The 11,984-nt window shown below is 38.0% G+C and overlaps 1 protein-coding gene across 4 annotated transcripts in view; it reads left to right on the top strand.

The window, feature by feature from the left end:
- The first annotated feature begins 488 nt into the window (after positions 1-488).
- Positions 489-11,984, top strand: part of LOC112457430 (ETS-like protein pointed) — a 102,063-nt gene continuing 90,567 nt past the window's right edge. The window contains exons 1-3 of one of the 4 annotated variants that reach the window (XM_025020467.1): positions 1,672-1,967; positions 3,914-4,127; positions 8,160-8,275. In XM_025020467.1, coding sequence (XP_024876235.1) covers positions 3,989-4,127; positions 8,160-8,275 — 255 coding nt within the window. In that variant the 5' untranslated portion in view covers positions 1,672-1,967; positions 3,914-3,988. Of the gene's footprint in view, positions 532-1,671; positions 1,968-3,913; positions 4,128-8,159; positions 8,276-11,984 lie in introns of those variants that run through there. The other 3 variants (XM_025020471.1, XM_025020469.1, XM_025020470.1) reach the window with 3 other exon arrangements.

Below are 11,984 nucleotides of genomic sequence, written 5' to 3'. Positions count from 1 at the left end.
AGATAATTTTAACGATTTTTTCTCGCGCGCTAAAAGCTTTTGCTCGCCACGATCGATATCTACCCCCTTTCGAGAATTAAGTGTACTCTCACTTCGCATCTTCTGCACTTCTGAGTGCAGAAGGCGCGAGCGAAACGATCGGCCCCCCTGATTGGTTCGCGTCTCTGACCGACCGTTTCAAAAATCAATTTGGCGCCTCGATAATTTTACAGTGATGGAATGGAGTCGTGACTGGTCGTGACGAATGCGGAGTCGCGTCCGGATCGTCCCGGTGTTTCTCGCCGACGCGATGGTCGGAAATCGAATCCCGCACGCGAGGAACCGTCGCGCACATCTCTCGCGTCGAAAACGTTTGTCGTGATTCACCGAACGTGTCGCGCGCGATCATCGACATCCGACGATCCGACATCGTCGTTGCACGCCGATCTGACGAGCCGCCTCCGGGTCGTTCGGCAAAATCCACCCCGTCGAGGGACTCCTCGGTTGTCTTCTCTGCCGAGACGATGCCAATCGACGCGCGAGCATCACCGGGTACGTATAATATATACGATTTTGTAATTATTTGCGTCGGTGTTATGTCATTTTTGTGGCCCAAATATTTTGCGAATTGCTAAAAGCAAGTTTATTGGATTCGATTATAATTAAAGCAAATGGCGGCGCCTTTTTGTGGCTTCGTGTCCGGCCAAAATACAAGATCTTTCTCGAAGTATGAGAAAATTGTCTTATATTTTTTCTTTTGTTTTTTATATCATATATTTTATGACAATTTAAAATTTTTTTTAAATATAATGTATTAAATTCCACATGCACATTTCTGATTAATTATTATTACGGAGATAAGTGCTAGCAAATTTTCGTAGTTCAATGAAACTCGGAGATAATTGAAGTTCTCATGGTTCTCAATCAATTTTATCGACTGTCGATACATTTTTTTTTTATCGCGTTGATATAAAAATGCAAAAATTCAGCGCAGTGCGGTATGAATTTCACGACATATATTATTACGCAGATACTTTATAAGCATGCATTTACAACGCAATATTATACATTGCCGCAAAACTACATTCTTTTTTCACAGATCATTAAATGAAAATAATAAAAATAAAAATGCAATTTTAAATAAAAATTGAATATTATTGTGTCGTAAATATATGTGCTCGTTTCAGAATAATAATAAATTAATGTAATAAGATTAATATCATACTATGAGAGCTAATCATTTGAATTTTCATAGTCACGCTGACTTCTTTGCGATTGTCAATAATCTTTAATAGACACTTTTGAGTCTTCTTGATAATCATGAGATATCATTTTAGAATTCTAAAGTATCATTGGTGCTATTTCGATTTTTCTCGATTGATTACTTTACCGACGTCTGGAAATTACTGTAATGCCAAATATACTTTCAATCCAAAATAAATTGCTCTAATTTATAATTTCATCATTCAAATATCATAAACGATTTTGCGTGTTCAATAATAGATGGCAGAAATATCTCTTCGTTTAATTTTTCCGCGGTTCGTCTGCCTCCGCGAACGTTCGTGGCGTCGGCGCGCGGCGGTGACGGCGCCATTTGCCGAGGCGCGGCGGAAACAGCCGAGAGTGCCGAGCCGCCGAGTCACGTGACGCCATGATACGTTCATTCGCAAGCCGTTGGCCGCCACCGCCGCCGTCGCCGCCGCCGGCCGAAATTACGACGCCAAGTTAGTAGCGCGCTTAGTTTCATTCATGAACGTTAGGAACGCGCGGCCATAATACCCTCCTGTAATCTGTGTATTGTGTATACACCGCGTCGCTCGTTGCGTTAGTGCCGCTGCCGATGTGCGTGCGTCTCGCCGTCGTCGTCGTCGTACACGTGATTCCCGCATTGCCTCGCGTTTTTGCATGGTGCTACCCGTGTGCGACCGTACCACCGGCTGGAAGTTATCAACGATAGACCCGCGGGACACCAGCTAGCGACGAGACAGGTGCGTGCGAGAGAAAATGCGACGATTCTCGGCCAAGCGAGCTGAGCGACGCAAGTCGCCGCGCTGTTCTTCCGCGGGACCGGTCGGCGATCGGTCCCGTGGTCTCTCTTTCTCTTTCTCTCTCTCTCTGTCTCTCTTTCTCGCTCTCTCGTCGGCCCTGTGTGTCATTGGCGATGTTGGCGATCCGTTTGGAGCAGCGTCCGTGACGTTTATCTTCGCGTCCGTGTTCGGCTCCGCTTATGAATGGATCATAAAGAATGGAATTCCTCGGCCGCCGGCGCGGCGCGGTCGAGTTTTTAAAACTCGAGCGCCCCGATTAGAGCTAGTTTCAGGGCGATTATTTATGCGAGTTCGCGCCGACTTCGCCTCGGAGCCTTCGGTCCGCGAATATCACGCGTAAATATAACATCTTTTTTTGTTTTTGCGATCGAAGTAGATCGCGCGCGGGTGGTTTCGTGATTTGGCGGAGCGTCGTCGAATTCGGAACGCCTTCTCGCATCGCGTACGTCGCATCGGGATTCTAAAAATAAGAGCACCTTCCCACAATCCCCCTTTCTGTTTTTAAATATTCGTCGTGGTAATGCGTGGATTATAATACGCAGGGAAAATACCTAGAAAGTGTATGAAGAATACAGTAGAAAATGGAAATTTGTTACTCCGAATTGGATACCAATTGGTACCTAATTGGTATGAAAAACATTTCTTTAATTACACTTTTTTCGCATTAAAAAGAAGATACGCGTAGCTCAAATCGTGAAGAAATATACTTAAAAAAAATGTAAAAAGCGTAAAAACTGTTAGATTTGTTATTCCGAGTTGATATCCAAAAATTGTCTTTAATTACACTCCTTTTGTATTGAAAAGAAAATACACATAGCTCAAATTGTGAAGGAAAATGTCAAAAAATATATATAAAATCGTAGAAACTGAAACAATTTAATTTTGGCAAGCTGTTTTTCTCGCAGACGCAGTCTATATGAAATTATCGAGAAATCGATGACTGTTATAAATAACTGTCGTTAAGGCTGCTCTATCCCTGATTTTCAGGATATTAATCTTACGTTAAGAATAGAAGAAAAATCGAACGGTGCATTCGGTTATCGTTGGTTCGTGAAAAAAAAATAAAACAAAATAAAACAAAACTTTATTTCTCATGCGACTTGTGTCATGTTTGTGTTACCTCGCGAAAAGGTTTATTTCGCCGATTTCGCGAGCCTCGTGACTATACGAAATCGAAAAAAAAAAAAAAAAAACAATCTTACGCTGAAATAGCCTTATCGCGAAATAACAATGAAACCGACTTTGATAACGGGAAGGCAGGCAATATAATGTCGCCCGCTGTGTAGCGAGGTTATCATTAATATAAAGGGTCAATTTAGAATATAGCTAAAGGCCAGTTAGACGAGACAAACTTTTTGCCATTAGTGCTCGAGAGGCCGCACGACATAAATCGTGATAGTGAACGTAAATCGACCGTGATTTGAAATCTTTAGCAAAAGACCTGTTTTACCTCGGCTCTCTCTCTCTTTCTCTCTCTCTCTCTTACGCCCACGAATTAACTGTCAATATATTTCATAAGTCAACTTTGCAGCCGTCGGGTAAACTCAATTGGGGTTCGATTGATTCTTCGACCTTTTCGAGATTCTACAAGTTTACTTTAGTTATTGCGATATAGTTATTATCAATATACATAAATATATATTTATCGCTATTTGGAAGTCCTTTTATCGCCGATAATAAAGATGATTTGAAATAATGTAAAGTCTCGTAAAAGAGGATAAAAGAGGAATGTGCATTGCATCAGACGGAGGTTTTTGCAGGATTTCTCGGGTCTCGAGATCACGGTGCGGCAACGTCGCGACTTGTCTTCTTTCATCTCACCATTCCTGTCTCACTTTCTCTCTTCTTTCTTCGTCTTCTTCATGTTTCCTTCCTTTTCCTTACAGTTTTCGTTTGCCGAGACGACGACGACGACGACGACGGACGGTGACAAAGAAGGAGAACGGTTCGTAGAAAGTGACATGAAGACACGACGCTTGACTGACCCGAAACAGGAGCGATGTTCTTCGATAAAGGACCGACCTGAGAGTTCGACCTTTTCCACAATGAATCTGAAAATGTCCAAATATCGATGTTTAACCTCTTCGGGAATGCAGACAGGTAGATCCAGACAAATAGATTCGATATAGCGATCTGCGATAATTCGACGAATAATTTTATAGAAATACGAAGCTGAAATTGACAAGCCGTTTTAGAGAATTTTTATAGGATATCTTATGTGTATCAAGAACTTTTTGAATAAGTGGTAGGCTGGTAAAATCGAAATTTTCAATATTGACTTATGAACGTTTGGCTTGTTGAAGTTAATTTGGGCCGCAGAAGGGGCTAATTTGCGAATGGATGATGAACTACTTGCGATCCATCTAAAATCAAAAGGATGATTCATAATTTTCCTCTGGGCTATCAAAGATGTTGAGTTTGGCATACGGGTGCGTACGCGCCAGATATAACGTGAAAGGTTCGTCTGCCCGCATGTGGAAACCCAGTAACAGCCCCTTAAAAGATATTACGTTGCTCTCAATAAGATTGAGACAATAGACACTCCACTTTTGCGACGGGCGGGCTACTTTGGGCACGTATTAATACACTCGCGTTATTTGAGCGTTCGAGGATATTGCGCGTTAATGTTAGAACGCAATAACGTTATCATATTCTAGAGCGTACAGCAATAATTGATAATGAATTGAACTAAATGAAAAACGCTTTCAAACGATGATAGGTATACTTATAAATGTAATAGTGATTAAAGTGAATTTCTACGATCTAGAAAAAAATCGAAATATCAGTTAAATACCAATTAAATTTATCTGGCAGCTATAGAGTTGGCTTAAAAAATAATATTGACAATAAATGCCAAGCACTGTGATAAGAATTATTTAAATATTACGCGAAACATTCGTTTGATTGTAAAATTAGAATAATATATATAAGAATATATATATTTATAAATATTAATAAATAGAAGTAAACGAAGTTTTGATATCAAGTATTATAAAAAATAAGAAAATCGTTAAAATAAATCCTCCTCTCGGTAAAATAAATCAGTTATTCAGTGCTATTTTAAGCATATATACATACAATTGAATGAAATACACACACATACATACACGGTCTATTTGAACTGCTCATACATATATTTTCTCGTGACCAAAAGTTAAAGTATTGTAACGAATGTACGCAGTAGCACGCAGACACAATGGACCATTAGCACCCTTCCATCGAGAACGAATAGACTGAGACAAAACGCCATTTTACCCTCTTTATCGAGTGATCTTTTCTCCTAACTTTTTCACCTGTTGGGGGTTTCGTCGAAAACCAGGTAGACACAAGAATAAAAGACATTCCTGTACCTGCCTTAAAAGAAAAAAATACCTATAAAAATTTACACTTTAGACCGTCCAACCTAAACATTGCATCTAGAATCGTTTTCAAAGTTTTAATAAAAATTAAAATACGTGATTCAAAAATATATCGAACTTGCCGAAACAGCTTGTTTGCTTACTGGTTTTGAATCCGCCTGCAACCAGTTATCTATCTGGGCACTTGATTCTCTTTGATAACCGGCAAATATAATCGATAGATCGATGATAACGCACACTAGTAGGGAAAGCAGACAAATAAAGTAAGTAAAATAAAATTCCGCAATAATATTATGTGAAAGTTAATGTCGAGTTTATCTGACAATGAGTTGTATGCAATTCAAAGATACAAAGTTTATGTATAATTTATATAATAAATATTGTGTTATTATATGATTATAAAAATATTGTTATAAAAATAATAAATTTATACGATATACGGCGGCTCGAATTCAAGATATCAATAATGAAATAAGTGTTATTGCAATAATTGACTGCTCTGATTAATCAAATGACATATCATGTGACGTTCCATTTCATTAATATGCGATAGTGTTATCAGCTATCTTGAATTTATTCGCGCGATCTATTTTAGAACTTAGAAATGGCGGGGACTATTGATACTTCAGTGTGATATTGTAAGGCATCTTTTTTTTTCTGCTTGCTATTCACGAAGACCATTGATATTTTAGTGTGATATTGTACGGCATCCTTTCTTTTTTTTCTTCGCTATTCACGAAGACCATTGATATTTCAGTGTGATATTGTACGACATTTTTTTTGTTCGCTATTCGCGATAAACAGTTTCTGGGAATACCATGATCGATATCTTTTGCTATGTCGCAGATAAATATCTGGATGATAATAAAATATATCCTTCCAACACACAAATTGTACCAAGTCTACTGCGTTTAAAAACACGCTATCGTAACAAACATGGCCATACGTGCAAAATTGAAGAATTTCGAAGCTAATCTTGACTTTCTCGCGATAACCGGAACATTTGCTTGGATATTCACGACATTCACGTCGCGGGGTGCCAGATATGATTTATCATTCTTTAAATCTCGGCTTAAGAGAACTCGCTACGTCTCATTTCTAAAAAGTTATGATTTCATCGAAGGGTGTTATCTTTGTGTAATAAAATTATCAATCACTGTCGCGTGATAATTACGGATAAAGATAATTATGAGAGATAAAAAAATAAGCTAATCCACTTTAATTAGTTTTCTTTATCGCCGTCGAATTTCGCGGCAGGGGGGCCGATAATTCGCGAGATAACTTCTATCAGTCTCTATGCAATTATTTTATATTTAGTTGAGTGCATATCACTGTACAGTGCATGAGCTGCTGAGAGTGTCACGCATTAATCACGCTTACCATTTGCATAAGTCTTAAATAATAATCTATAGTCTTCAAATTAATATTTTTTTTTTAGCAGTATTCGCTGTAAGCCATATATAGCAAACAGTATATTACATTATTGTACAGCAAAATGAAGCTTACAAACAATGGTAGCGTATAATACTATTAAGTGTCAATTATATTAAACAATATCTTCGAAGTGTACCTGCGAGCCGTATCATTTTTTGGTACGAGTGATAAGCTAGATTGATAATCTAGAGTGTAGACAGAAATTATCGATGTCGCGCAAAAATCCCCTTTAAGGAATCCCCGTGTTTTATCGTCCGTATATTTTGGAACTTCTTGTAGACGCATTTGAGCTGCGTGTAAAGGGTCGTGAGAGTCGAGATAGCCAACAGTTTTCCGTCTACCATCTGGCGGCTGGGGTTCCAGCCGGAGTAACCTGATCTTCGTCGTGACGGATTCGAATACCTCTTGCGCCTTGCGTCGCTCCATCCGAAACTGAACAATAAGCCTCCTTCCAATTAATATACTTCCAATTAGTTTAACTTCTTCATTAGATCGCTTGAAATAATATTGCAGATCGATTGAAATCTCTATTACAATAAGTTAATTTAATTAGTAAAAATGGATTATCGCTTCGCGCAGAAGTTTTTAAAGTGTCTTCGTGTTTCAAGGAATAGATAAAAGCTTTTCGCACTTAATTTTATGTAAGTATTTATCGTCTTATTAAAAGAGTGTTTAAAGAATTCGTAAAAGTTTAAAGATTTTAGAAATTTAAAATCGGTTAAATTTTTACAACTACACTTTGTTTAATATAAACGAAGAAACGTAATTGTTGCATCATGCTGTCTGCAATTTTAAAATTTTTTTTGTACTAATCTTAATTGTTAAATATAACTTAAGTAAGAAAAAAACATAATTAAATCATATGCCATTTGAATTAAAAAAGAAATCGGTTTACAGATTATTTAAGAATTAGTCATCAAAGTTAAAATTAAAACTCCTCCAGAACATTTTACTGTATTAGCGGACAAATTGTGTAAGGCGAAGTGATATAATTACTGATTGTTAAAATACTCGCTTTATTCATATTATCACGGCTCGTTCTTTGCCGGACGGTATCGACCGCGTACCTAAAAGCGGACTATTTAGCGGTTGATAAATAAATGTATCCCGCGAACCAGAATATCGTGCCAAGCCGGCGAAGTCGGTATAAAATTATAATTGGGACGTCGTGTCATGTGATCCGGGCAAAGAACCACGCAAGCCCGAAAATTTAATCCATGTTTCTCCTTGCGTGCGTTCGTTCACGCGATTATTTGCATGGATAATATTTGCATATCAGTGCTTGTTTTGCCGTCGTATACCTTGTGATTAAGTAATTAATAAGTAATTTTCTTTACAGCCAAGATGGACATGGAATCGATGGACTTGTACGACTACGAGGAGGAACAGGACTTTTATGAAGAAAGTCCTGGAACCAGAAAGAGCGGCTATCCCATCGACCATAGATCTATAAAGGTAAGTTGATACTTTAACTAATGATACGCAACAAAGTAGGAAATGTATCATATTTTGTGTTTTAAAACAAACAATTGGATATCCAAAAATTGCATAAACCAAGAAAGTATCTCCTGAGATCGATTTTTATGTATTTTTCAAATGTCAACAATAATAATATACGATTATCTGCAGTTTCCATTATTCGGGCCTTGTATTAAATAAAATTAATTACAATTATACGAAATTACGTACATACACGTAAGATGTACAAGTTATAATTATTCTAAATTATTACGTTAGTAAATTATAGGCTAACACATCTTAACATGTTCGTTTTGAATCGGAGATTCGCAACAGCTTACGAGATCATCTGTAAAGATTAATTCTATATAAGAAAGACATTAAAACTCTGTTGAATAATTGTCCAAGCAATGGCAACATTGGCAACCGCGTGAGACGCGCCGCGGATATTCCTCGCTCTCGACGACGTTGGCAAGCGGAGAGCGCGTTGGCCGAGCCGGTGATTGTGCGAGTGCCACTAACAATTCGTTCCTTGTCGCTCTCCGCCTTCGTTTTATGAATGAACGTAGAACCGGCACTCGGTTCCCCTCCCGTTCTTCTCCTCGCTATATTCCCCCACGCGCCTTCAGCCTTCATCTCTCTGTCACCGATTGACCCTCGTCCGTCTCGCCTCTGCCCTCTGCCTCCGTCATTTCTCTCTCTTTCTCTCTTTCTTTTTCTCTTTCTTCTCTTCTCTTCTCTGTACCTCCTCCTCTTTTCTCTTCGACTTTCTGACCATCGCATCGCTCAGCGAAGCCGAACGCGTCTGGTCGCCGCTGATTCGTACGTTGCGAGGCAGTGAACAACAGTCGCGTCGCGGCGTCGAGACCAGAGATTCTTGGTTTCTTCAATCGAGATACTGACTCTTCGAGAAACTCGCGGCGCTTTGTAAAACGTAGCGTTTCTGTCAAAGTTTGCTGTAACTATTTGCGACTTTTTGAGATTGTTTTCTTACAACTTTATAAGTATAAAATCTATCAATGAGCAAAGTTTTTTATATGAAAAATCGGAAAAAAGTACTCTAAAATTTAATTTTTTAATATTTTTAAATTTACCAAGATCTATCGGATAGATCTGTAAATAATTGATCCGAAAAATAATAGAAATAATAATGTATATCTCTCCATCTTATAGGTTTTTGTTTTTAATATCTTGCAAGTTAAAGTGCATACGATAAAGATTTTACTTTTCGATTTTTCTTTATCTATTGATCAATTTATTTTTTGATGCACTTTTACCCACTACGTTATATTAAGATTTTTTACAACGATAATATAATAATAAAGCCTGACATTCGGTAAATGTTAAGTGTAATATATGTATAAAAATATTAGTAGTGTTTTCTATGTTTTACCAGTTACAATTACATGAATTTTATTGTGAAATATGTCGACTAATTTTTTATGCATGCTACAATATTTTGATTCTTCTTAACTCGATGACGCTGAAATATAACAAATATTTTGTTGAATTTTAGACGAAAAAATCAATATCAAATAACTTGATTTACGTGACCAAGATAGAAAACAGAAAATATATTCTGCACATTTATTATACGAAATTCGTAGCGGTTAGAATTGTTTATTTTGGACGATATTTTTCAAGAGTTTATACAAAAGCCAGCTTTGAGTGGCGCTTGTATTATTACAAATATTGAAATTAACTGTTTTAAGTCACTTTTTGCTTTTTAGAGATTGAGTTGAATCAGTTGAAGTTTATTTAACCAACAGTTTATTTTAACCAATATTTGTAAAAACAAATATTTGTAGGTGAAGTAAAATTATTTACCGCGATTGCTGAACAAAGAGAAAAAAGAATGGCAGCGTTATTGTTCCGAAAATGTTCGAATGGACCACGCGACTTGAATCGTTCGATCGTAGAAACGGAGAAATCCTGCACGTACTTACAGTTGAGAGAAACGAAACTTGGAGTGGCGTCGTGCGCGGGAGGAAATGCGACGCATAGGGGAGGAGAAAGGGAAACCTAAGCCGCCAGAAATAGCATCCCTTCCCGCATCATGCAGCCAGACCTTCTGCATGCGCCTCTGGTCGTTCTAGTCGCATGCACCGTTGGTCGCCTTGCCTACGTCATACATTTGCCTGCCGCACCACGGCGATGCGGCAACTTCGTCGTCCTACACACCATTTTCGTTCTTGGGTTTTTTTTCCCTTATCTTCCATGTGACGGCAAAAGCGGCAAAGTAACGTAGTTCCCAGTCGCGTCACTTTGAATCCTCTCTCTTGCTGCTAACGCTTTATACTCGTATTTCACTTTTATTCCATACAGGGAACGATGAGAGGCATGACTGATCCAATTTCCCCTATTTTGCGCGACGCGTCTCGCGTATTTTTACATTTTTCCCCCATCTATTAAACACCGAGCGCTATTATTGCATCGTCTTTCATCATTCGTTATAATATTTTTGTTACATGCTACCCACGTGGCTCATGCGCCTCGCAGCTAGTGCATTCGCGTCCCACGCCTTCCATTCTTGGCCTTCTATCTCTTCTTTGCTTTCTGTGTGCGTAGCGGCAAAGAGATATAAAGGGACAATGTAATTTTAGTTCTATTTAACGCATTATTTATAAAACGCTGCGACGCAGCGCGCCACTCCTTCGACCGTAGTTAACTCCTTATCCTACTTTTCGCTCCTCCCTGTTTTGACAGTCATGGAATTCTTCGCTGTAAGTCGCCTCGGCGACTTTTTCACACTCGACCTCGTCTATGCGTGTGTCATTTTACGCTTTCACCTTCGAATCCGTATTTTCTCGGATCATCGCAACACTGGACACGAAAAGTGACGTTAAACATTATTGATTATATAATCCGATATAATTAACATACGTTTCAGGCGGTACCCGAAATTATCATTACTTTTTTTTTTTAAATTTAGTTCGGTTTTAATTTTATATTTTTCTGGTTGCGCAATCTTTTATACCGCTTGAAGTAGACAGAGTAGACTGTTATGATTGTTTTAATGACGGGTTACTTAACTGATTTAACGACTGAAAACTCAGCCATCGATCTCGAATTAAGTGTGGGCGCGGTTCATCCGCTTCCTTCGTTGCATGCACGACATATTTCTACCAATATTATGCATTCTCGACTCTTTATACAAAGTCCAAACGCAAACGTATCCATTTATAAACGTATTTTATATCGCATATGAATTATTTGAACGTATAATCTAATTGCCGAACATATTTCCTATTATTTGATTCGAGGTTTATGTAAAATTTATCTACATTTCCTATAATCGCAGTTTACATTGCCTGCAAATATCAAATTATCGACAAGGATTATTAGACAACGTTGTAAAATATAATATAATATTGCATGCAATAATATAGAAACCACTGTCACAATACGATGCAGATACAATTCATTCCATAATTTAAACGCATATAATTCGATTATCAGAAATTTTATACGTAAATCCCAACTTCGAAACGAAAATATTCGTCAGGTCTCATAAGTAATGCAATCACGGTTTCATAAACAATGCAATTATTATTTTTTAATAATAATTTAAATTTTTAACTTACGGCGACGATATAGGTATTACAAGCGACAGGAACGCTGTGGCATTGATTTTTCCGATAAGCTATTAATGTGAGTCGTGAATGGGCTGTTCTCTAATTTAATTTCGCTTGCATTCGAGGTGGAT

The sequence above is a fragment of the Temnothorax curvispinosus genome, unplaced genomic scaffold (assembly GCF_003070985.1).
Source record: "Temnothorax curvispinosus isolate PA1 unplaced genomic scaffold, ASM307098v1 QBEX01007779.1, whole genome shotgun sequence".
Classification (NCBI taxonomy): domain Eukaryota; kingdom Metazoa; phylum Arthropoda; class Insecta; order Hymenoptera; family Formicidae; genus Temnothorax; species Temnothorax curvispinosus.
The sequence above is the reverse complement of the archived record's forward strand: the minus strand, read 5'-3'. Positions and strand labels throughout refer to the sequence as shown.